Source organism: Canis lupus, chromosome 18, assembly GCF_048164855.1.
Source record: "Canis lupus baileyi chromosome 18, mCanLup2.hap1, whole genome shotgun sequence".
NCBI classification, from domain to species: domain Eukaryota; kingdom Metazoa; phylum Chordata; class Mammalia; order Carnivora; family Canidae; genus Canis; species Canis lupus.
In genome coordinates this window covers 15,827,746-15,853,471 of record NC_132855.1, presented here as the reverse complement: position 1 = coordinate 15,853,471, position 25,726 = coordinate 15,827,746, and the positions used below count along the sequence as shown (strand labels likewise).

At 39.2% G+C, this 25,726-nt stretch overlaps 1 protein-coding gene and 1 pseudogene across 16 annotated transcripts in view; one reads left to right on the top strand and one right to left on the bottom strand.

Moving 5' to 3' along the window:
- The window catches only part of BBS9 (Bardet-Biedl syndrome 9), a 432,524-nt gene that overhangs the window by 3,282 nt on the left and 403,516 nt on the right, over nucleotides 1-25,726 (top strand). For 12 of the 16 annotated variants that reach the window (XR_012010672.1, XM_072783523.1, XM_072783520.1 and 9 more), the window contains 2 exons: nucleotides 14,561-14,681; nucleotides 23,910-24,060. Coding sequence is in view for 12 of the 16 variants with exons in the window: in XM_072783523.1 (XP_072639624.1) it covers nucleotides 14,570-14,681; nucleotides 23,910-24,060 (263 nt within the window). In the remaining 4 variants the exon portion in view is untranslated. Of the gene's footprint in view, nucleotides 1-14,560; nucleotides 14,682-23,909; nucleotides 24,061-25,726 lie in introns of those variants that run through there. The other 4 variants (XM_072783528.1, XM_072783527.1, XM_072783531.1 and 1 more) reach the window with 2 other exon arrangements.
- Nucleotides 3,260-3,778, bottom strand: LOC140609457 (ATP synthase subunit d, mitochondrial pseudogene; annotated as a pseudogene).

Sequence of the window (25,726 nt, the reverse complement as noted above, 5' to 3'; positions counted from 1 at the left end):
ATTCTTCAGCAGGCTCCATGCCCAATGTGGAGCCAAACTTGGGGCTCAATCTCTACAACCCTAAAATCACGACGTGAGCTGAAGTCAAGATCTGACGCTTAACCAACTGAGTCCCCCAGGCGCCCTCACATATTCTTTCTGCAGGATTCTTGGGGTTATTTTTGTTACAGCAGTTCTAGTCCTCCTTCCTCATTGTAGGACGAGGCCAATGAGGTGTTAAAACATCCATATCTTTTTTTAAAAATTTTTATTTATTTATGATAGTCACACACACACAGAGAGAGAGAGAGAGAGAGGCAGAGACATAGGCAGAGGGAGAAGCAGGCTCCATGCACCGGGAGCCCGACGTGGGATTCGATCCTGGGTCTCCAGGATCGCGCCCTGGGCCAAAGGCAGGCGCCAAACCGCTGCGCCACCCAGGGATCCCAACAGCCTTGTTTGAGATGCTTCTTCTACTACTTACTAGTTGTAACCATTTGGGTTTAGTTTTCATTTAAGATACAGACCTCATTGGCCTCGTCCTACAATATGGAAGGATGACTAGAAGAACCTCTCTGTATTCAGGGATACCTTAGTAATAGTACCTACATTTTACTTTGTAGTTCTGTTTTGAAGATTAAAATAGAGTACTTGCAAAGCACTTAGAACACTGCCTGGGACTTAGTAAATGATTAGTAATTGTTAGCTATTATTTTCCTGTCTAGCAAAGGGAGATGAGAGCCATTGGAAACCTGATTTTTGGTTCTTGTTTTTCACTTACTTAAAGGCAGAAAAATCACTGAGGACCTGGAAATCAACATTGAATGAATAGGGAATAAAATGCAAATCCTTGTTTCTTATTTTTATTCAAGGCAGTTAACTAAACCAAATAAAAAAATCAATTTATACATATTTAATTTTTTGTTAGCATACTTTTTGTTTTTGTAACAAAAATCCAGGTTTCAAAGCTGAAAAATGCTCCTTGTTTCTTAGTTTCTTTCTTCCTAACCTTCTAATAGGTGACTTTCTCTGCCCACTGCCTTAGTATTTTAAAAACCAAGATCTTTCTGAATTTTGAAAATGATTAGAATTTCATTTAAGACTTAATTTCTGGTTAATTTTTCTTTCTCCTGGTGGGGTGGGATGTCCTTCTAGGAGAAGAGATAGGATTTATTTTGCTAACCTATTTTTTTTTTTTTTGTTAAAGATTTTATTTATTTATTCATGAAAGAGAGAGAGAGAGAGGTGCAGAGACACAGGCAGGAGGAGAGAAGCAGGCTCCCTGCAGGGAGCCCCAGGGAGCCTGCTGTGGGACTCAATCCCAGGACTCCAGGATCCTGCCCTGAGAGGAAGGCAGATGCTCAACTGCTTAGCCACCCAGGCACCCCTATTTTGCTAACCTTCTAAATTCAATTTGCTAACGTTTTGTTCTGCTGGAGTAGCAAATGTGGCCGAAATACAGGAGTATTCAACTTTTTTAAAAAAGTGAAACTTTATTACTACTTGTTGTGACAAATTTTAAACATAAAAGCAGGGCAGCCCCGGTGGCTCGGCGGTTTTGTGCTGCCTTCAGCCCAGGGCCTGATCCTGGAGGCCCAGGATCGAGTCCCACATCGGGCTCCCTGCATAGAGCCTGATTTCCCTCTGCCTGTGTCTCTGCCTCTCTCTCTCTCTCTCTCTCTGTCTCTCATGAATAAATAAATAAAATCTTAAAAAAAAAAACAACTTTTTGCTTCAAAGAACACTAAGTGAAAAGATGAGAATGGGAGAAAGAATTACAAATCGTCTCTCTGATAAAAGACACATACCTGTAACATACAAAGAACTCTTATGACTCCATAATACACAGACAGAAACCCAATTTAAAAATGGGCAAAGGGGCAGCCCCGGTGGCTTAGTGGTTTAGCGCCACCTTCGGCCCAGGGCCTGATCCTAGAGACCCGGGATCGAGTCCCACATCGGGCTCCCTGCATGGAGCCTGCTTCTCCTTTTGCCTGTGTCTCTGCCTCTCTCTCTGTGTGTCTATCATGAATAAATAAAATCTTAAAAAAAAATTATTCTAAGAAAAAGAAGACAGTCACTAAACACCACATATTTTATGATTCCATTTATATAAAATGCGTAGAATACATCTCAAACTAAATATTGCATGTTAATGCTACTTAACTAAAAATAAATAAATAAGCAAACCAATAAATAAATAAATAAAATGTACAGAATAGGCAAATCCATTCAGATAGAAAGTAAATTAGTGGCTGCTTCAGTCCAGTGGGAAGGAAAGGACAGGAGAGTTATAGGTAAGGGGTGCAAGGTATCTTTTTAAGGTGATGCAAATATTCTATAATTGGCTGCACTTATGTATATACAAAAATAGCATTCAACTGTGCAAATTATATAGATGAATTACATATTATGTAAATTATATTTCAATAAATCTCTTATTTTTTTAAAAGAATAAATGGTGATGGACATATGAGGAGTCGTTTTACTATTCTTTATGCTTTTATGTTTGTTTTTAAGATTTTACTTATTCATGAGAGTCACAGAGAGAGAGAGAGAGAGAGAGAGGCAGAGACACAGGCAGAGGGAGAAGCAAGCTGGATCCCAGGTCTCCAGGATCACGCCCTGGGCTGAAGATGGCACTAAACTGCTGGGCCACCGGGGCTGCCCTGAAGCAAAAAGTTTTAAATTTTAGTGAAGTCTCTTTATTTTTTCTTTTGTTACTCATGTTTTTGTTGTCAGATTTAAGAATCTATCACGATATCTGATGTCATGAAGATTTGCTCTTTTCTTCTAAGAAGTAAAAAAAAAAAAAAGTTTTCTTCTAAGAAGTCTTCTAAGAATTTTGTAGTTTTAGCTATGCATTAGTAAATATAAAGGTCTTTGATCCATTTTGATTTTTTTTTTTTTATGGTTTGAGGTAAGGGTACAACTTCATTCTTTTTTTTTTTTTTTTAGAACTTCATTCTTTCTCATGTGGCTATCCAGTAGTACTAGAATCACTTGTTGCAACTTCTGATTGAATGGTCTTAGCATCTTTGTTGAAAGTCAGTTTACCATAGATGTATAAATTTATTTCTGGACTCTCCATTCCTTTCCATTTACCTATGTCTACCTTTTGGCCAGTACCATACTGTCCTGAATACTACTGCATAGTAGTTAGGTTTTGAAATGGGAAAATCCTCCAATTTTGTTCTTCTTTTTAAAGATTGTTTTGGCTATTATGAGTTGCTGGCATTTTTTTTCCCATATCATTATTTTTAATGTCCAGCGCTTATAATATGAGGGCCAGGGCTTTCTCCTCAACTCAAGTTTATAAGTTTTCCATTGGCTTGTGAGGCCAGTAGGGATACTTCTTGTCTAATTTGGTTTCTGGGAAGACTTCATTCAGGTCCTCAATGGTCATCTGATCAAATGGAATTATGTTCTTCATCTTCTCCAGCTCTTTTACATATTCTTCAGTCCTGGCCTTTGAGAGAGACAAAAACTCAGCACCGCTTTTCACATCTTCTTTTTCCTCAGCATCCACCTGGACAGTGATTTTATCCTCTGGCATAGGAACCTTCAGGACATTAAACTACTTCTCAAAGTCATCTACCAAGCCAGCCTTTGCTACATTGGCCTTGTAGTAAGCCCAGTTGATAGCAGGTGATTTCTTAGGAAGAGTAGTGGCCAACCTGGAAGTAAGCATCTCATTCCAGGATTTCAGGGAGATGGCAATGGCCTTCTGGTTTTGGGGTATGATCTCCCCAAAAGCTACCCAATCAATGGTTTTTAGAGCAAGTTTTCACCCAGCCATCTTGAGATCCTTCACCGACCCTGGCGGCCCAGAGTCCACAGCTGCTGGCAATTTTTAAAAAAAGATTTATGTATTTGAGAGAGAGAGAGCAAGTGTGCACACACAGCAGAAGGAGGGGTAGAGGGAGAAAGAATCTTTAGCAGACTCCTGGCTGAGCATGGAGCCCCAGTGCAGGGCTCGATCTCATTACCCTGAGATCATGACCTGAGCTGAAATCAAGAGCCAGATGCTTAACCCACGGAGCCACCCAGGTGTCCTACTTGTTGGCAATTCTATATGAATTTCAGAATAAATTAGTCAATTTGTACAAAGAAGCTCTATGGGAATCCGATAAGGATTGCACTGAATCTGTAGATCACTTTGGGAAGTATTGCATCTTTTTTTAAAAAAAGATTTTATTTATTTATTTGAGAGAGAAGAGAGAGAGCAAGAGAGAGAGCATCAACAGGGGATGGGGGCAGAGGGAAAGGGAGAAGCAGATTCCCCGCTGAGCAGGGAGCCCGACCAGGGCTCAATTCTAGGACTCTGAGATCTTGACCTGAGTGGAAGGCAGATGCATAAAGGCACCCCAGGAAGTGTTGCATCTTAAAAATGCAATAATTCAAATGCATGGCTTCATATCCATGGATATAGGATGTTATCCTGTTTATTTAGATCTCTAATTCTTTTGACTGTATTTTATAGTTTTCAGAACATATATATGCTTTACACTTTGTAAAATTTATTTCTAGGTATTTTATTCTTTTAGATGCTATTGTAAATGCAATTTTCTTTTGAGTTTCATTTTTTGGATTGTTCATTGCAAATGCATAGAAATGCAATTGTTTTTTGTATATTAGTATTTTTGTATCCTTCAACCTTACTTGTCTGTTAGTTCTAATGGTTTTTCACTGAATTTCTTAGGATGTTCTGTTTACCAGATCATGTCATCTGAGAGTAAAGATAGTTATACTTCTTCCTTTCCAGTCTAGGAGCCTTTTAGTTTTTTTTCTTAGCTAATTGCCTGACCTAAAACCTCTAGTACAATATTGCATAAAAGTGGTGAATTTGGACATCCTAGTCTTGTGTCTGCTCTTAGGGAGAAAGCATCTAGTCATTCATTGTTAAGTATGATATAAGCTATGGGTTTTGCATAGATGTCCTTTATCATTTTGAGGAAGCTCCCTTTTACTCCTAGTGTTTTGAGTGTTTTTATAATGGAAGAGTATTGGATTTTATTTTGTCAGATGCTTTTCCTGAGTTGAGATAATAAGGTGGTTTTAAATTTTTGTTTTATTGATATGGTGTAGTATTATAATTTGTTTTTGGATGTTAAACTAACCTTATATTCCTGGGATTAATTCTCCTTTGGTCATGGTGCCTAGTTCTTTTTATATCTTGCTTATTCATTTTTATAATGTTTTGCTGAGGATTTTGCATCTGTATTCATTAGAGATACTGGTCTGTAGTTTTCTTGTGTTTGCTTAGTTTTGGTATCAGTGTAACACTTGCCTTATAGTGTGAGTTGGGAAGTATTTCCTTTTATTTTTTTGGAATAGTTTGTGAAGAATTGGTACTAATTTTTTCACCATCTGGGCCTGGTCTATTTTTTGTGGGTAGGTTTTTAATTTAGACTTTTCTTTTCTCTTCTCTTCTCTTCTCTTCTCTTCTCTTCTCTTCTCTTCTCTTCTCTTTTCTTTTCTTTTCTTTTCTTTTTTCTTTCTTCATCAGAGAGAGAGAGTGAGAGAGAGAGAGAGAGAGAGAGAGAGAGGCAGAGACACAGGCAGAGGGAGTAGCAGGCTCCCTGTAGGAAGCCTAATGTGGGACTTGATCCTGGAACTCCGGGATCATGCCCTGGGCCAAAAGCAGATGCTCAACCGCTGAGCCACCCAGGCATCCCATCTTTTTTTTTTTTTTTTTTTTTTTAAGAGTTTATTTATTTGAGAGAGAGAGCATGAGCAAGGGGGCGGGGGCAGAGGGCGAGGGAGAAGCAGGCTCCCTGCTGAGCAGAGAGCCCAATGCAGGGCTTGATCCCAGGACTTTGGGATCATGACCTGAGCTGAAGGCAGCCACTTAGTAGACTGAGCCACCCAGGCGCCCCTGATTTAGATTTTCTATTTTGTCTTTAGTCAGAAACAGATAGCTGGAAGCACGATGATGTCCTGCTCCTCCAGGGGAGGAGCTATGGGAGCTATGGGGAGAGAGGGTGATTCTATTCTTGGCTATACCTGTCTGGAGTGGACTTTCTATCTTGTTTGGAGCTATGAGTGAGGAGAGGAGGAGTGAGTATTGGTTTTTTAAATACTACAGATTCTTAATTTTCTTACTGAGTTTTAGTAGATTTTTTGTTTCTTATTTTTTTATATACTCTTAGGACAGTTTCCAGAGACTTTCAATGGTGATTTTAAAAAACAATTTTCACCAGTTTTGCTGGGGAATGGGTCCATGGAGCTTCTCATGTGTCATTCCAAAAGTGGAATCCTGTGATATTTTAAATTTGAAATTGCATAGCATAGTGGTTATGGGAGACATACTTAGGTTATCAAGAAGATTTGGTCAGAGTTCCATCACGTATCAGAGTACTCTAGTGTTTATAAGACTTTTTAACACTAGGTTAAAAAGTTATTATTTACAAGCTTATTAGGAACACAACTTCTGTGTGCAAAGATAATTTAAAAAAAATATTTTATTTATTCACGAGAGACACAGAGAGAGAGAGAGAGGCAGAGACACTGGCAGAGGGAGAAGCAGGATCCATCCAAGGAACCCGACGCGGGACTGGATCCCGGGACTCCAGGATCACGCCCTGGGCCAAAGGGGGCGCTAAACCGCTGAGCCACCCAGGGGTCCCCGAGAAATTTTTTTAAAAAGATTTTATTTATTTGTTTGTGAGAGAGACAGAGCATGAACAGGAGCAGGGGGAGGGGCAGAGGACGAGGGAGAAGCAGACTCCCCACTCTACTGATTCATACTCTTTTCATTTTTTCTTCATTTTTCTTGATAAATTGCAGACAGTGGCAGTCAAACAAGAGAAGCTAGAGATCAGGGAGAGGAACAAGTTTCTGCCATTAGCTGTGTGACTCAGGGTAATCATATAGCTAACCTTTCTGGGCTTATCTTACAGAATGAGAGGGCTAGCTAATTATTAGGTACCTTCTAGCTGTTAATGTTAAAGTCTGGTTTTCAAGGTAACTGGTGGCACAGGTCCCAGGAAAGAGGAAGTGGGAAAGTAGAGCCATGCTATAAGAAAACATCGACTTTGGCTATCAGGTATCACTTCAGTTTGTGCTTTTTATACATTAAGGTGCATGTGAATCACCTGGGGATATTGTTTGTGGTGGAGCTGAGGTTTTGCATCATAAGCTGTTGGGTGATGCTGATGCTGGTCCATGGACTACACTTTGGGTAGTAAGTTGCTAAACAATGTAGGTAAGGAGGGCTTTCAGCAGCAGTGGAGGATGACTAACGAGAAACTGATAGAGCAGGAGAAACAAGAAGGAGCTAAATATGGCCTGTGTTATTTTGTCAATAGAAATAGATCTTAAATTTTATGATTGAAGTCCTTAAAAAATTAGTGCTTGATGACATTTCCATGTACAGGCAGTGTTGGAGAGTTAGTTTTTCATATTGGAGGTTTTTTTTTTTTTTTAGCAAGATGAAAAATGTGCTCATTAACAAAGATTTTTGAAGCCATTTTCGCATAATAGCTATTTTTGCCTGATGCTGTCATATGTCATGTATCAAACTGCAGCTATGTCTTTCATGGTCACTTATCTAAGCACTTTGATTTTTAAATTTTATTTATTTATTCATGAGACACACACACACACAGAATGAGAGAGAGAGAGAGAGGCAAAGATACAAGCAGAGGGAGAAGCCGGCTCCATGCAGGGAGCCCGACGTGGGACTCGATCTCGGGTCTCCAGGATCACGCCCTGGGCTGAAGGCGGCGCTAAACCGCTGAGCCACCCGGGCTGCCCTAAGCACTTTGATTTTTTATATATTATTTCAATAGTGTTGATGGAAAAAACTCTTCTCTGTGACTATTACTTGGGTGTTTAATATGTTCTCTAGGCAGATCCCATGAAGTTTTCTCTTCTGCCTACATGAGGGGAAAGAGACCCTTTGGGATGTTGAACAGGTCTTCCCTTCCTATTTTCTCTCCTTGAGACTCTTTTTGAACTGGCTGATGCAGAATGTGTACAAAGGATCTCATACTTGCTGGTTAGACTATTGATTTCTATTTTTGGCTATGTCTCCAAATGGAGTTTTGACCTCAAGCCTTCATTTTTTTATGACATATCAGCAGCATTTCATAGAGCTGGCCACTCTCTTTTTCTAGATACTTTTTCATTTCCTTCCAGATGGCATACTCCTGGTTTTCCTTTGATCTCATTGGATGCCCCTGTTCAGTTCAGTTTTCTCTTCTTTTTTTTCCCCTGGTCTCTGACCCCAGAGCCTAGTTTTTCTGCCTTGGAAGTTTGTGTGTGATTCCTTTCAAGAACCACCAGCCCCACCCGCATTCCCCACTGCAGACTCATGCACCTTTTCCCTTTCTTTGTTATGCTTTTTATTTTCACTGTAATAAATTATAACCATGATGCTAACTATATGATGAGTGCAGTGAGTCCTCCAAGTGAGTCTCTAAGTGATATTGAATTTGGGTAATATTCTACTCTGGGCTGCAAGAGAATCATGTATCTTGATGTATCTTTATACTGGTAGTCTAATAGTATGGTGTATAACAACTTTCTAGATATATCTGGAGTATATAATGAGAATATATGGCACTTGCTAAGTACTGTTACTTCCCTCTCAAAAAAATCTGGTAAAAGTGTAATAAAGTGTTTATTACATTTTTTGTATACTTCCTGCCAGGCTTGACGTTTAGTCATCTGGCAATCTGTATAATTATATAATGCCATTAGTAATAATGAGTGATGCAGATGTTTTTCAGAAACTCTCCCACATATCTTAAAAATCATTATAAGCTTATTTACCTGCTATGTTTTTTCCCCATCACTTCTATCAACACTTTGCCTTTATCTAATTTCATTTTTAGTGGAAAGAGAGGCCTTGGATGGGGTTTTCTTTTTTCTATTTTTCCTGTTGTTTGTTTCTTTAAACTTGTCATCTGAAACAATATTATAAGCTCATAGAAATTGTAAAAGTAATGATTTCCGAATGGTAGCAGAACAATGATCAAATTACTAAATTGATATTAGTATAATACTACAACTAAACTATAAATCTTATTTAAAAAAATCTTATTTAGATTTCACTAGGTTTTACATTACATACACTTTTCTTCTTGTAATATAATTTGAAGAAATTAAAACTTATCCCATGAAACTACTACCAAAATCGGGGTATAGAACTTTTCCATCATCCCAAAGAAATGCCCTTCTAGTCCATTAAAGTGACTGCCCCCTGCCCCCCTTAGACTTGGTAACCACTGATCTGTTTTCTATCAGTTTAATTTTTTCATTTTAAAAATGTTATAGAAATGGAATTATTTAATATGTGATCTTTTGGGATTTTTTTTCACTTAGCATAATGTCCTTGAGATCCATCCAAGTTGTTGTTACTTCATTTTTTAAAAATTGCTGAGTTTTATTCTATGGTAAGGATGTACCATAGTCTGTTTATTTACAAGTTGGAAGACATTTGTTTCTTTCCTTCAGTGTAGGTTTTATTATCTTATTTTAAGATTTTATTTATTCATGAGAGACACAGAGAAAGAGGTAGAGACATAGGCAGAGGGAGAAGCAGGTTCCCTGTGGGGAGCCTAATGCGGGCCTTGATCTTGGGAAACCAGAATCACGACTTGAGCCAAAGGTACATTCTCAACCACTGAGCCACTCAGGTACACTGGGAGAGAGAATCTTTTTTTTTTTTTTTTTTTTTTAAGATTTTATTTATTTATTCATAGAGACACAGAGAGAGAGAGAGAGAGAGACAGAGACAGAGACAGAGAGAGACAGAGACACAGGCAGAGGGAGAAGCAGGCTCCATGCAGGGAGCCTGATGTGGGACTTGATCCAGGGTCTCCAGGATCACACCCTGGGCTGCAGGTGGCGCTAAACCGCTGCACCACTGGGACTGCCCTGGGAGAGAGAATCTTAAGCAGGTTGCATGCCCATCACAGAGCCTGACATGGGCCTTGATCTTACAACCCGAGATCATGATCTGAACTGAAATAAACAATCGGATGCTTAACTGACTGAACCACCCAGGAACCTTGGTAACATAATTTTAATTTTTTGAGGAATCACTATACAGTTTCCATTGTTGCACTCTTAGATTTTCACCAGCAGTGCACAAGGGTTCCAGTTACATCACATCCTTGCTGACACTTGTTATTTTCTGTTTTTTTTTTTGTTGTTTGTTTTTGTTTTTTTGTAGTAGCTGTCCTAGTGAGTGTGAATGGGATTTCATTGTGTTTGTGATTTGCATTTCCCTAATGATAGGTGATGTTGAACATGGTTTCATATGCTTTTTGGCCATTTGTATATCTTCTTTGGTGAAATGTCTGAGTCCTTTACCCATTAAATTTTTTTGCTGTTGACATGTATGAGTTCTTTATTCTGTATATTAACCTTTTTTTTTTCTTTTAAAGATTTTATTTATTTATTCATGAGAGATAGAGAGAGGCAGAGACACAGGCAGAGAGAGAAGCAGACTCCATGCAGGGAGCCCAATGTGGAACTTGATCCTGGGTTTCCAGGATCAGATCCTGGACGGAAGGCAGGTGCCAAACCGATGAGCCACCCAGGAGTCCCAATATATTAACCCTTTGTTAGATATGTAATTTGCAGATATTTTCTAACATTCCGTAAGTTGCTTCTACTGCATTCTTATTTATTCCTCACAATATCATTCTTTATTTTATAGATGAGTAAGCTGAAGTATGTAGAGGTTCCGTAACTTTTAATAACCCTCCACTGGTTTCATGGTTTGTATGGAACCTGGATTCCTTTTTTTAATATATATTTTTTTTATTGGAGTTTGATTTGCCAACATAGAGTATAACACCCAGTGCTATCCCATCAAGTGCCCCCCTCTGTGCCTGTCACCCAGTCACCTCATCTCTCCTTCCCATCTCCCTTTCCACTACCCCTTGTTTGTTTCCCAGAGTTAGGAGTCTCTCATGTTTTGTCACCTTCTCTAATTTTTCCCACTCATTTTCTCTCCTTTTCCCTATAATCTCGTTCACTATTTTTTATATTCCCTGTATGAGTGAAACCATATGATGATTGTCCTCCTCTGATTGACTTATTTCAACTCAGTATAATACCCTCCAGTTCCATCCACGTTGAAGCATATGGTGGGTATTCGTCATTTCTAATGGCTGAGTAATATTCCACTGTATATATAGACCACGTCTTTATCTATTCATCTTTCGATGGACGCTAAGGCTCCTTCCACAGTTTGGCTATTGTGGACATTGTGGCTATAAACATTGGGATGCAGGAGTCTCGGTCTTCCACTGCATCTGTATCTTTGGGGTAAATCACCAGTAGTGTAATTGCTGGGTTGTAGGGCAGTTCTATTTTTAACTCTTTGAGGAACCTCCACACAGCTTTCCAGAGCGGCTGTCCCAGTTCACATTTCCACCAACAGTGCAAGAGGGTTCCCCTTTCTCTACATCCTCTCCAACATTTGTTGTTTCCTGTCTTGTTAATTTTCACCATTCTCATTGGTGTGAGGTGGGATCTCATTGTGGTTTTTTTTTTTTTTAAAGATTTTTATTTATTTATTCATAGAGACAGAGAGAGAGAGAGAGTGGCAGAGACACAGGCAGAGGGAGAAGCAGGCATCATACAGAGAGCCTGACGTGGGACTCGATCCAGGGTCTCCAGGATCACGCCCTGGGCTGCAGGCAGCGCTAAACTGCTGCGCCACCGGGGCTGCCCTCATTGTGGTTTTGATTTGTTTTTCCCTGATGGCAAGTGATGCAGAGCATGTGCTTGTTGGCCATGTGTATGTCTTCTTTGGTGAAATTTCTGTTCATGTCTTTTGCCCATTTCATGATTGGATTGTTTGTTTCTTTGCTGTTGAGTTTAATAAGTTCTTTATAGATCTTGGATACTAGCCCTTTATCTGATAGGTCATTCGCAAATATCTTCTCCCATTCTGTAGGTTGTCTTTTAGTTTTGTTGACTTTTCTTTTGCTGTGCAGAAGCTTTTTATCTTGATGAAGTCTCAATAGTTCATTTTTGCTTTTGTTTCCCTTGCCTTCAGAGATGTATCTTGCAAGACGTTGCTGTGGTCAAGGTCAAAAAGGGTGTTGCCTGTGTTCTCTAGGATTTTGATGGATTCTTGTCTCACATTTAGATCTTTAATCTGTTTTGAGTTTATCTTTGTGTCTGGTGTAAGAGAATGGCCTAGTTTCGTTCTTTTGCACTTAGCTGTTCAATTTTCCCAGCACCATTTATTGAAGAGACTGTCCTTTTTCCAGTGGATATTCTTTCTTCCTTTGTCGAATATTAGTTGACCATAGAGTTGAGGGTCCATTTCTGGGTTCTCTATTCTGTTTCATTGATCTGTGTGTCTGTGGTCAAATTCACACTGACCTCCTCCAGAGTCTGCACTTTTTGCCACCACATGATTCTCAACTAATTTCTTGGCCAACTTAATGAAAGCAGGTGGTCTTGCCTTCTGTGATTAGCCTATCTGGAAGGCTTTAAGAAGCAGATTGTTTTACATTTTTTTAAGTGTGTAGTTGATCCTCATTATTTGCAGATTCTGTATTTGTGAATTTACCTGTTTGCTAAGATTTATTTGTAATACCCAAATCAATAGTCATGGTGCTTTTGGGTCATTCATGGTCATGCACAGAGTGGCAAAAATTTTGAGTCACTTGACGCACATGTTCTCAGCAGGTATCAACCACAGTAACTTTTTGCTTTCTTGTTTCGGTTCTTACACTACAAACGAATAACCTTTTTATGATCTACTTCGTGCCATGTTTTCCACAAATCTGTGGTTTGGATTAATTTGTTTGTTTTGATTTTTGTTACTTAAAAAGGTCCCCAAATGTAGTGCTGAAGAGCTATCTAATGTTCCTAAATGTGAGAAGGTTGCTGTATACCTTATAGAAGTATCAGATAAGCTTCCTTCAAGTATGAGTCATAGTATTGTTGACTCCTGAACTGAATGTTAGTGAATCAACAATTTATTAAATAAAGTATCTTTAGACAAAGACACACAAAAAGCAAAATGAAGTATTGATTGGTTCATGAAAATATTGTGACTAGGGGCTCACAGGAGCCTTTCTATTTCCCCTAGGAGCAGTAGTTCAGTATTTGCTAATTCAGTGTTTGCTCCAACCTTATAGAATGGGATGTCTTTTTTTTTTTTTTTTTAAATAGATTTTATGTATTTGAGAGAGAGCAGGAGTGAGAGATCACAGAGGGAGAAGAGGGAGAAACAGACTTGCTGCTGAGCAGGGAGCCCGATGCAGGTCTGGATCCCAGTACCCTGAGATCATGACCTGAGCTGAAGGCAGGCACTTAAATGACTGAGTTACCCAGGAGTCCCTAGAATGGAATGTCTTTGAATAAGGAAATTTGAGTGCATTTCCTAACTATTATTTAAATCAGTGTAACATGCAAGAAAGGCTCATTTATGTTGGGTATATGCACCTTCATAGAATCCCAGGGTATGTGATGTTTGTGTATAATTCAAGAGGTCCAGTGGACCTTCACATTTACCATTATCAGTAACTCAGTGGTAGATCTGGCTGGTATATCCTCATTCTACAGAGGAATCAAAGCAGAGAGAATTTTATGGGTTATCGGAATCGTAAATGCACCTACACTCAGTTTTCCGAGTTCTTTTTTGGTGTGAATTTCCCTCATCTATTTTGCCTTTATGCAGTTATAATGGGGAAAGCGTGTGAATGCTTTTCGAGTACCTATAATGTACCAGTTCTAGTGTTAGTCATTTGATCTCATTTGCTCTTCTTAGCAATTCATTGTGACAAGGGATGCTATTGTCTTTCTAATGACCAAAATGAAGGAAAATTAGGTATTTTGCTAAGGAATTAATAAATCTTTTTTTTTAATTTTTATTTATTTATGAGTCATAGAGAGAGAGAGAGAGAGAGAGGCAGAGACATAGGCAGAGGGAGAAGCAGGCTCCATGCACCGGGAGCCCGACGTGGGATTCGATCCCGGGTCTCCAGGATCACGCCCTGGGCCAAAGGCAGGCGCTAAACTGCTGCGCCACCCAGGGATGCCCTGCTAAGGAATTATATACTAACTAGTGCTGTTAGAATTTGAATCTTGATCCTTTAAAGAATATTTTTTTTGTTACTTTGTGTTATTGTTTACCAAATGTACCAGAAGAGAGAATTGGCCCATAATTTATGTATAATTTTTCAGACTGTCCAATGGCATTGCAAAATGTCTATTTATGTTTTCAGCTGTGTGGATTTGGTTTGGATTTGTGGTTTCACATATTTCTGCAAAACATAAAAATATTCAAGGGACCCCTGGGTGGCTCAGTGGTTGAGCGTCTGCCTTCTGTCCAGGGCATGATTCTGGAGTTCGGGAATTGAGTCCCACATTGGGCTTCCTGCATGGAGCCTGCTTCTCTCTCTGCTTGTGTCTCTGCCTCTCTCTCTTTCTCTGTGTCTTTCATGAATAAATTAATAAAATCTTTAAAAAAAAATTTAACTTTTAAATTCAGAAATGTTTCTCTTAACATTGTTCACGTTTAATTTACTATGCCTTAAGAGATAATTCATAAATGGTGTGAGGTACATTTTTACTATAAATAAATGCTTTCTTTTTATAGTGAACGAAAATGTCTTTATTTAAAGCCCGTGATTGGTGGTCTACTGTTCTGGGAGAGAAAGAAGAATTTGATCAAGGCTGTTTGTGTTTGGCTGATGTTGACAATACTGGAAATGGACAAGGTAAGGAATTTATGACCATGCATCTTGGAGCAAAGCTTTACAGACATAAAATAAAAATATCTTCATTTGTTAAAGTGTACTTATATACTTAAAGTGTATTTATAGGGATCCCTGGGTGGCGCAGCGGTTTAGCGCCTGCCTTTGGCCCAGGGCACGATCCTGGAGACCCGGGATCGAGTCCCACGTTGGGCTCCCGGTGCATGGAGCCTGCTTCTCCCTCTGCCTATGTCTCTGCCTCTCTCTCTCTCTGTGTGACTATCATAAATAAATAAAAATTAAAAAAAAAAGTGTATTTATAGAACTTAAGTGAACTGTCATAAATATGCCCTAATTTTGAAGGCAGTTTTCCTTATAATACTTAGGTAGCATAGTTCTTCTGTTTTGCAGTTTTCTGGTTTGTGTTGATTCTGTCATATGATTTGGAACTGGAAAAATATAACAAGGCAACATATAATTTGTTTTCATTTGGTGCAAAATTTGTTTTCATTTTTTTGCAAAATTAAGTAGGGCTACTAAAATATTTTTAACTTTGAAGGTTTCAAGGAAAATTATATTTTTAAAATATTTTGAATCTGAAAGCCATTAATCCAAGAATGGAAAAATTATTCCAGCCCTATTTGTTGGTAGAAAACAATTATTAAATCATTATTTTCATTTTCATATTATGATAATGGAAACAACATTCTGTCTTATTCTTTTTTTTTTTTCATTCTGTCTTATTCTTAAATCATTTGCTCCTCTTTGCATCTTCATATTTTTTGAAGTGGTCTCTAAAACATTTTAGTTCTGTATCATTGCTATTTGAAACCTGTACTTGTTTTTGATTATTTGTAGTCATGAGCTTTTTCTTTTCTTTTTTGTAATCCAGATAGTCATTGGCCTCTTAAAAAGAAAACTTAAGGGCAGCCCCACTGGCGCAGCGGTTTAGTGCTGTCTGCAGCCTGGGGTGTGATCCTGGAGACCTGGGGTTGAGTCCCATGTCGGGCTCCTGCATGGAGCCTGCTTCTCCCTCTGCCTGTGTCTCTACCTCTCTCCTATCTCTCTATCTCTGTGTCTCTATGAATAAGTAAATAAAATCTTTAAAAAAATAAGGAAAACTTAAAAAAATTTTTATTTAAAGATTTTTAAAAAAATTATTTATTTATTTATGATAGTCACACAGAGAGAGAGAGGCAGAGACATAGGCAGAGGGAGAAGCAGGCTCCATGCACTGGGAGCCCGACGTGGGATTCGATCCCGGGTCTCCAGGATCGCGCCCTGGGCCAAAGGCAGACGCTAAACCGCTGTGCCACCCAGGGATCCCCTTTATTTAAAGATTTTATTTATTTATTCATGAGAGACACACAGAGAGGGGGCAGAGACACAGGCAGAGGGAGAAGCAGGCTCCATGCAGGGAGCATGATGTGGGACTCAATCCTGGGACTCCAGGATCACGCCCTGGGCCGAAGGCAGGCGCTAAACCACTGAGCTACCCAGGGATCCCAAAATAAAACTTAAAATCATTCTTTCATTAAAGTCTATAAATATTGTCCCCTTATATTTTCTTTATTTTATTTTTCTTGTGTATAACAAAAACACTAGAATCTTGGGGGCAAGGTAAAAAGTAGAATCTTGGGGGTAAAAAAATTATATTGGCAAAGAAGAATGGGAGGTACTAACCTATAGTGAGCACCTATGTTGTTTCTAAGGAAAATCTGGGCCCTGCCCTTCCACTGATAGGAGATGAGAAGGTCTCCTCAGAGGGTGTCCTAAAAGGTTCCTCAAAGATTATCAACCTTGTCTCCTGCCTCTTTGTTAAAACTTAGGATTCCTTTATTATTTGGCAACACAGAATACTCAGACTACAAAAATATATGCCAAAGAGAACAATTTCAAATCCATTTATGCCCAAACTGATTGGAAACCATCCTGTCTAAATGGCTTACTGTTCACTTACATTTCTGTTAGAGGTCTTCACTGAGGTGCCAGCTGTGGGTTACCAGTTAACCAGTTTGCTTCCTCCCAATATATGACCAGTTGTGAGAAGCTTCCTCTATTTTCCTTTTTTTTTTTTAATATTTTATTTATTTATTCATAGACACAGAGAGAGAGGGGCAGAGACACAGACAGAGGGAGAAGCAGGCTCCACGCAGGGAGTCTGATGTGGGACTCGATCCTCCGTCTCCAGGATCACACCCCAGGCTGCAGGCGGCGCCAAACCGCTGCACCACCAGGGCTGCCCGCTTCCTCTATTTTCCCAAGGATACTATACAAAAATCATTTCATGTGTGTCCCACATAGAAAAAAAATCACCTATCATTATTTCTCAAAGTTTGGACCACCAGCATCATCATATTCTGGGGTGATTATTACATATGAAGATTTTCTATCTCAGATATATAAGCTCCTATAAAGTCATATTTCCTGGAAGCAGGTGGATTGGAAGGGGGCTTAGGTATCTGCATTTTTGACAAGCTCCAAAGTTGAATGGTGATACACCACAGTTTAAGAATAATTCTCATTGATTTTATAGAACGGAGGGTCAATGGGAGCATTTTGGGACATGCTTTATTTGAGATAGGGATGTCTAGTAGGCAGAATAGAGGTAGTGTTTTCTATTTTTTAGAGAGAGAGTGCATATGGAGTGGGAGGGGCAGGGAGAGAGGGAGAGACTTAAGCAGGCTCTGTGCCTAATGCAGAGCCCAACATGGGGCTCTGTTTCATGACCCTGAACTCTACTTGAGCCAAAATCAAGAGTCAGACACTTAACTGACTGAGCCATCCAGGCCCCAGTGGTATTGATTTTGAAGTGAGTCATATGCTGGTTGTATTTGAAGCCCTGAGAATGTATGAAAATGCACAGGGAAAGTAGGTGGACTAAGAGGGAAAGAACTTTAGACTATAACCTGAAGAAGCATTAAAGGGGGAGGTTTGGGAAGGGTAGTCAGTAATAGATTCTGAGAAGAGCAGGCAAAGAGGCAGGAGAACCAGTTGGGCTGGTACCCAACTTTAGTAATATAAAGACTGAAGTTTCTATGCTGTTTAGTAACAGGTTGTTCATTAGTATCCTCAATGACAGTGGATGAATGGGCACAATGGTAACAAAATCTAGATTTGCAGTGAGTGAAGGAATGGGAGGTGGGGAAGACTGAGTGTTTATGGCCCTTTAATAAACTTAACTGTGAAGATAAGAAGAGAGGATGATGACTAGGGGCAATGTAGGGTGAAGAGAAATGGGAAAAATTCAATGTATAGCATAGAAGATATAATAAAGCGGGGTTGGAGTGCTTGACTTGCTTGGTTGGTGGAGCATGTTACTCTTGCTCCCAGGGTTGTAGATTCAAGCCCCTTGTGGGGTGTAGAGATTATTTAAAAATAAAATCTTAAAAAACATAGAGCAGGGATTCAGAGAAGACAGAGATGGGATCAGGTGTGCAGATGGAAGGTGTGAGAACTTTTTTTTCCCCATAGCAGAAGGCAAGAGGGTAAGAATGGCTACAGATGAAGAGAAATTTGGAGGTCAAGTTGAGTCAATAATGATCTCTACTTTCTTTGGAGTGATCAGAGAGTGAAAAGATGGTATTAAGTGTCTTGAAATCATTTTAGGCAAAACCAACTTGATACATAGAAGGATTCCTTATTAATTTTAAGATCCCAGTTGGAATTAGACACCATGCATTTAAAGTGGTACTTATTTTCCTGTTCTTTCCTGTCTCTCTCTCTCTTTTTTTTTTTTAAGATTTTATTTATTTATTCGTTTGAGACATAGAGAGAGAGAAGCAGAGACACAGGCAGAGGGAGAAGCAGCTTCATGCAGGGAGCCCGACGTGGGTCTCCAGGATCAGACCCTCGGCTGAAAGCGGCTCTAAACTGCTGAGCCACCTGGGCTGTCCTTTCCTGTTCTTCTCAATTCAAGATTCAGATTTGTGGGAGAGATAGAGTGGGGGTGAGTGGGAGAGTCTGAGTGGTCCAGTTTAGATTCCATGCCAACTTGTGGCCTGGAGTGAGAGTTTACTACAAGAATTCTGAGTAGAAAATACATAAAGCTGACTGAGAAATAGCTACTATGTTTATCTTTTAGTTACTCAGCATTTATACCTCACATGGGGCAACTGTCCCTTGTACAACTGCACAAGCATGTGTTCTTACCCATCTATAGTGGGAGAGAAAAGAGTGTGCACCTACTGCTTCAGAGCCAGAGGGAGCCCTGGCTCTGCAAGTCCAGGATCTTCAGGTGACAGTGCTTTTTCCTTTGTCATTTAGTCATGATCATGTTCCAATAATCTGTTGCTTCTGGACTAAGTGGTATGTACAATCAGTGTTCAAAGTTACATAGTTGAGGAAGAGAAGGAAAAATTTAGAAATTAAGATGGAGGAGTAGAAAAAAATTGTAACTTAAATCATATGGGGGGGACCCTCTGTTTTTTTTTTTCTTTTTCTTTTTTTTTTTTTTTTTAAGATTTTATTTATTTATTCATGACAGACACAGAGAGAGAAAGAGGCAGAGACACAGGCAGAGGGAGAAGCAGGCTCCATGCAGGGAGCCCAATGTGGGACTCGATCCCAGGTCTCCAGGATCACACCCTGGGCTGAAGGCGGCGCTAAACCGCTGAACCACCGGGGCTGCCCTGATACCTTCTGTTTTATATCTGGTCACTGGGCTGTGTAACTATGCTACTTACTTTTTTTTTTTTTTTTTCTCTTTGATTAGGGTTCTTGATCTTGAGTGGAGATGGAGGGACCAGAGAATTGGTCTAGGCCTTTATTCCTGAGGAACCTAGAATATTAGTGCTTGGCTAAAGAGGATTATAGTAGTTTCTTTCTTTTTTTTTTTTTTTTTTTTAAGATTTTATTTATTTATTCATGAGACAGAGAGAGAAAGAGAGGCAGAGACACAGGCAGAGGGAGAAACAGGTTTCATGCAGGGAGCCCAATGTGGGACTCGATCCTGGGTCTCTAGGATCAGGCTCTGGGTCGAAAGTAGCGCTAAACCGCTGAGCCACCTGGGCTGCCCAGGACTATAGTAGTTTCATTTACTACTGATCCAGACAATTTTAGGGAAGAGTTAGAGATTCCTTGGTTTCACTCTTATTTCTTTCAACCTCATTTGACTCTTATGAAATGATGATGAGGTAGTCCTGGTTTCTGCAGATTGGATTGTGGCAGTACATTTAAAGATATATGCCTATTCCTGTCCAGTGAAGGCAAACTGTTTGTTGGTCTCTGTGTATTAGGAAAAAATAAATTATTAAGATCTAGAACTGTATTCAAGCAAATGGGTTGTATTAGTTGACTCCAAGAAAGACAAGATGTGGGATAATAGAAGAATTTGGGGTTACCCTTTAAGTTATACTGATCAATGCTAACTCTATAAGACCCATTAAACTTCAATATTGACAGATTTGGTTATTAAACAGGGATGTGGTAAAGATCACCACATATGCATATTGAAGCTTTTTAGCATCGAATTTTGAAAAGTACCCCAAATCAGGTCTCGCAGCGGTATGTGGGTAATTGGGCAGGCTCCATGTCCAGGATGTCCCAACATGGGGCTTGAACTCACGACCTGGAGATCAAGACCTGATTCTGAGACCAAGAGCTGGATGCTTAACCAGCTGAACCAGCCCAGTGCCCCCGGTCATGATATTGATACTGATTTTCTCTGTTGGGGAGATAGAGTTCCATTAGCTTCCATATAGCTCTCCCCATATAATATTCCTCATGTACATGTTAGGGAACCAAAAGGATGTTCGACCATTTTCTGTGAAAATACATTTCCTTTCAACTCTCAGAAACTGGGTGAGAAATCATAGGCTGGGTTTTCTTTCCTACTGGGTGAACGAAATAAAAAATTTAGAGCAACAGTAGTGTATATCTAGACTTCCAGAATTAGTAACTCAGAGTCAATATTCAGAATTCTCACAAGGTTTGGCCATTTCCCTTTCCTTAGTGCACCTAGAAAAATGACTGTTGATCCTGTAGGGAAGGATCTAAGGAAAATTTATATTGGGTATGTGTGGTGTTACAGCAACATCTGTACGTTATGTAGTCTTTAATCAAGGGGTTCTGAGTCTAAATTGACTTCAGTGTGGAAATGGATGAGATGCCATGACTGTCTATGTGGTGGCTTGAATTAGTCTTCTTTTTCATTGACCTGGAATATTATTGGTTATAGATTTCGAAAAAGGCTTGAGTTTGATAAACACATTATAGGACCTTCTTACAATTGAATACTACTCAGTAATAAAAAAATAAATAACACTGAGACAAAAAATAGTCTTAATGAGTTGCCTGATAATTTTATTCCTGAGGATCCCATTAATCATAGCTTGAAATCTGTGAGAATTAGACTGTTACCTGAGATCTGGTAACTATAAAAGTCCTGCTATTTTAATACTTGTACATACACATTTAGATTCTAGAGGTTAAATTGTTGCCATGTGGACTTCATCATCCTGGCTTTATTTTATCTCTGAAGATAGGGCTGCGTTGAAGTTGAATCTTGGTTATTTATTTGTTTTTAAGCTGTTTTTTTAAAAAAGGTTTTATTTATTTATTCATGAGAGACACAGAGAAACACACATACACACACAGAGGCAGAAACACAGGCAGAGGGAGAGGCAGGCTCCCCACGATGAGCATGATGCAGGACTCGGTCCCAGGACTCCAGAATCACGACCTGAGCCAAAGGCAGATGCTCAACCAGTGAGCCACCCAGGCATAATAAGTCTTGGTTATTCAGTGAGTGAAATAGGGATTAGGGCATGGGATGCATAGGAAGTTCCGTGGGGAGTGTTTTAGAAAAGTTTGGAGGTTTATGTATATCCGAACCTTCTAGACTTTGCCAGTAATCTCATTATATAGCATTGTAATCCCATTCTTTGTGATGAATGTCTTTACTTTTATGTAAGAAACCTGGAGAGACTGTGAACTCATTTGTTACTGTAATTTAAAACCTACAGAATCAGTCCCTGAATTAGATTTTTAGTAGTTAAGCCTCACTGATGTAAGAAGAAAGAAATTCTTTCTGCAGAGTCCCAAGGATCCTGAGTTTTATTCTTTACCCTGAGATGGGAATTTTATGGTTTAAACCTATCCTTCTCTTATTTTGAATTACCCAATGCCCTTAGGAAAGCCATCTTATTATATGGTTTGGCATTCCTCCTTCCTGTTCAGTTGGCCTGGGGCAGCAGCTGTCCAGTTGGCCGGGGGCAGCAGCTGTCCAGTCCACCAGAGTGTCACCTGTAGTGGGCACAGAGTCCCAGATACCTGGGGGTATTAACATGATTAACCATTCTGTCACTGTGTACGATGTTATTTAACCCTGCCTAGAGTGTTACTGCTTTGTGTCCCAACTCAGCTCAAGAACCAGTTTCCAAATATCCTTGCAGGAATTGGTACCTACAGTTTATTCTTTGTTGCCAATTTCTTTATGAATTTTTTGGTCACAAGTTACAGGAAACAACTATGATAAATATAAATAAAAGAGGAATTGGAGCGAGAGTGACATAGATCTCCCAAATGCAGGAAGAGTTGAATTGACCAAGCCTCAGTGGAGGATGGGAAGAGCATGGCTCCAGAGATGGTATAGAACTGTGGGGGGCTGCCATTAGTTCATCTGGCAGCAGATTCCTGATGTCTCTATTCAGAGTTTAAATTCCCAGGATAGTACCTCTCTCATAGGGTTATTATGAGGATTTAATAAGTTATTACATAAAAGCTACATAGACCATTGCTTGGCACGTGATAAACTCTCAGTAAATAAGTATGTACTTTTAGGAAGTTTGAAAAAAGTCAACATTCTATACTAATACAACAATTTCAAAACTGACACTTAAAGTATTAGTTTTTTAGGGCTGTCATAAAAAAGTACCACAAACTGTGTGGCTTAAAGCAACAGAAATTTATTCTTTGACAGTTTTTAGAGGCTTAGAAGTCCAAAATCAAGGTGTTGACAGGCCTGTCCTACCCCTGAAACCTCTATGATCCCTATTTGCCTCTTCCAGCTTCTGGCAGTCCCAGGCATTCTTTGGTTTGTGGATGTATCACTCCAATCTCTGCCTCCATTACTACATGATCATCTTCTTGCATGTCTTCATTTTGCATTCTCCCTCTTGCTCCATCCCCACCATGCTTTCTTTCTTTTTTTTTTAAGGCTTTATTTTATTTTTAAAAAGATTTTATTTATTCATGAGAGAGACACACACACACACACAACAGAGGCCTGAGACATAGGCAGAGGAAGAAGCAGGCTCCCTGCAGGGAGCCCGATGTGGGACTCGATCCTGGAACTCTGGGATCATGCCCTGAGCTAAAGGCAGACACTCAACCGCTGAGCCACCCAGGGGTCCCTATTTATTTATTTTAGAGGGTGGGAGGCAGAGAGAGAGAGAGTGAGCATGTGCACAGAGAGGAGGGACAGAGGGAGAGGCAGAGAAAGTCTCAAGTGGACTCTACACTGAGTATGGAGCCTGACGCAAGGATGGAACCTATTACCCTGAGATCATGACTTGAGCTGAAACCAAGAGTTGTCAACCGACTGCACCACCCAGGTGCCCTCCTACTTTCTCTACTTATAAGAGAGCCTTATTGGACATCTAATTGAATGTGACCTCAACTTAACTTGCTTACATCTGTGAAGACCCTGTTTTCAAATAAAGTCACGGGGATTGGGGGTTAGGATTTCAACATCTTTTTGAGGGAGATACAATTCAACCCACAACACCTATCTTACCATTTCCCCGTCTTGCGTCCAAGTACAGACATTATTAATCAGAGCATTCTATCTAGTGAGGCCTCAGAATTCTTTTTTATTTTTTATTTTTTATTTTTTTATTTTTATTTTTTTTAGAATTCTTTTTAATACAATGATCTTGATAGCTATAGAGTTGACACTCTGATGAAATCAGTTTACAATCTTATACTAACTAGTCTTTTGTAAAAGGATTTGCTTTGACTGAGTTAAATTAGAACTACTGACACCAAAGGAAGGCTTAGGAAAAATACATAATGTGTTAGTATGCTTGAATATTGGTCATATACAAAAAGTTGTTTTTGAAAAGCTATGTTATTAAAATAAATTCATTTTATTTATATCATATGCTGGCAGATTGGCCTTTATATATGGAACAAGACTCAATTCTTTTAATTTTTAAGTTTCTCTTTTAGACATTAGAAAGTTTATTTCCAAAGAAATTTTGTTGCTAATGTTTGTTTCTTCTTATGTCTTTTATAAACATCTCTCTACAGATAAAATAATTGTGGGTAGCTTTATGGGATACCTAAGAATCTTTAACCCCCATCCTGTAAAAACAGGAGATGGAGCTCAAGCTGAAGATTTGCTTCTAGAAGTGCATCTACGAGATCCAATATTGCAAGTGGAAGTAGGGAAGTTTGTTTCGTAAGTACAGCTCACTAATTCTAATATTTTATCTTATTTGGAGTATGTCATTCCTTGACTGTTGTCATTTTTATGGATTCTTTTTTTCTTTTCTTTTTAATTAATTAAATTAATGTAAATTAATTTCATTTGCTTATTTAAGTTCGATTTGCCAACATATAGTATAATACCCAGTGATCATCCCATCAAGTGCCCTTCTCAGTGCTATTTTTATGGATTCTTAAATGAAAAAAAGATTATCCATGAGTGAAGTATGTTTTCTGGATATTGTTACCTGGGTATTCCCCCCTTTATTAAAAAAGATTTTTAATTTATTCATGAGAGACAGAGAGAGAGGCAAAGACATAGGCAGAGGGAGAAGCAGGCTCCCTGTGGGGAACCCAATGCAGGACTCAATCCTTGGACCCTGGGATCATGACCTGAGCCTAAGGCAGCACTCAACCACTGAGCCACCCAGATGCCCCCTGGGTGTTCCCATGTACTGAACATTTTTTTTTTGAACATTTTTTATATGGAAACCTGCACATTTAAGAGAATAATTTAGGACTTTTTAAAAAGGTTTTATTTATTTACTTATTCATGAGAGACAGAGAGAGAGAGAGAGAGAGAGAGGCAGAGACATAGGCAGAGGGAGAAACAGGCTCCATGCAGGGAGCCTGATGTGGGACTCCATCCTGGAACTCCAGGATCACGCCCTGAGTCAAAGGCAGGAGCTAAACTGCTGAGTCAAAGTCAAAGGCAGGGGGATCCCTGGGTAGCGCAGCGGTTAAGCGCCTGCCTTTGGCCCAGGGCGTGATCCTGGAGACCCGGGATCGAATCCCACGTCGGGCTCCCGGTACATGGAGCCTGCTTCTCCCTCTGCCTGTGTCTCTGCCTCTCTCTCTCTCACTGTGTGCCTATCATAAAAAAAAAAAAAAAAAAAAAAAAAAAAAAATTAAAAAAAAAAAAGTCAAAGGCAGGAGCTAAACTGCTGAGCCACCCAGGCATCCCCGACTTTTTTTTTTTTTTTTTATAGTAACAGACCTAACATGCCTGATGTATCAGAAGTTTAAAGGAAAAGAGATAAACTTTTGAAAATAAATAAATAGAAAGTATTCAGTTACTTAAAGCACTAATTCACTTACTTAAAGCGCTAATCCAGGTTACATAAATGTCTGTTTAAATAACTAGACAAAATAGTAGTTATGGTATTTGACACGTAACTTTGAAGCTTTAAAATAAATTACTGCACTTATTTGGTGTATAAAGATTCTTAGTTTCTTAAAAGAAGCCAGCTCAATCCACAAAGTAAGTCTTACTTCTAACAAGAGCTTTATTTCAAAGTACTTTATTTTTAGTCTTAATTTATTTTAGGAAACCGTTTATTAGTTTGCATTTTGTGTAATATGTCTGCTTTTTATTTCCTGTTGATACTGCTAATTTTATTTTCATATATGAATTTTCTTAAAATTGAGCCTGTATTTCTCAATTATTTATATAAGTATGTACTCTGAAAAGTTATATAAATAGAGGTGGTCTTGTTATCTCTTACCCCCCTTTTTTTTTTTTAAAGTTCCCTTTGCCTTCCTAAGTCTGGGAGTGCCCTGAGCTCTTGGTTTTGACCCACTACATTTGCTCATCATAATTTACTGACCCCAGTTTCCATTTATTTAGGGCTTTAACTCTT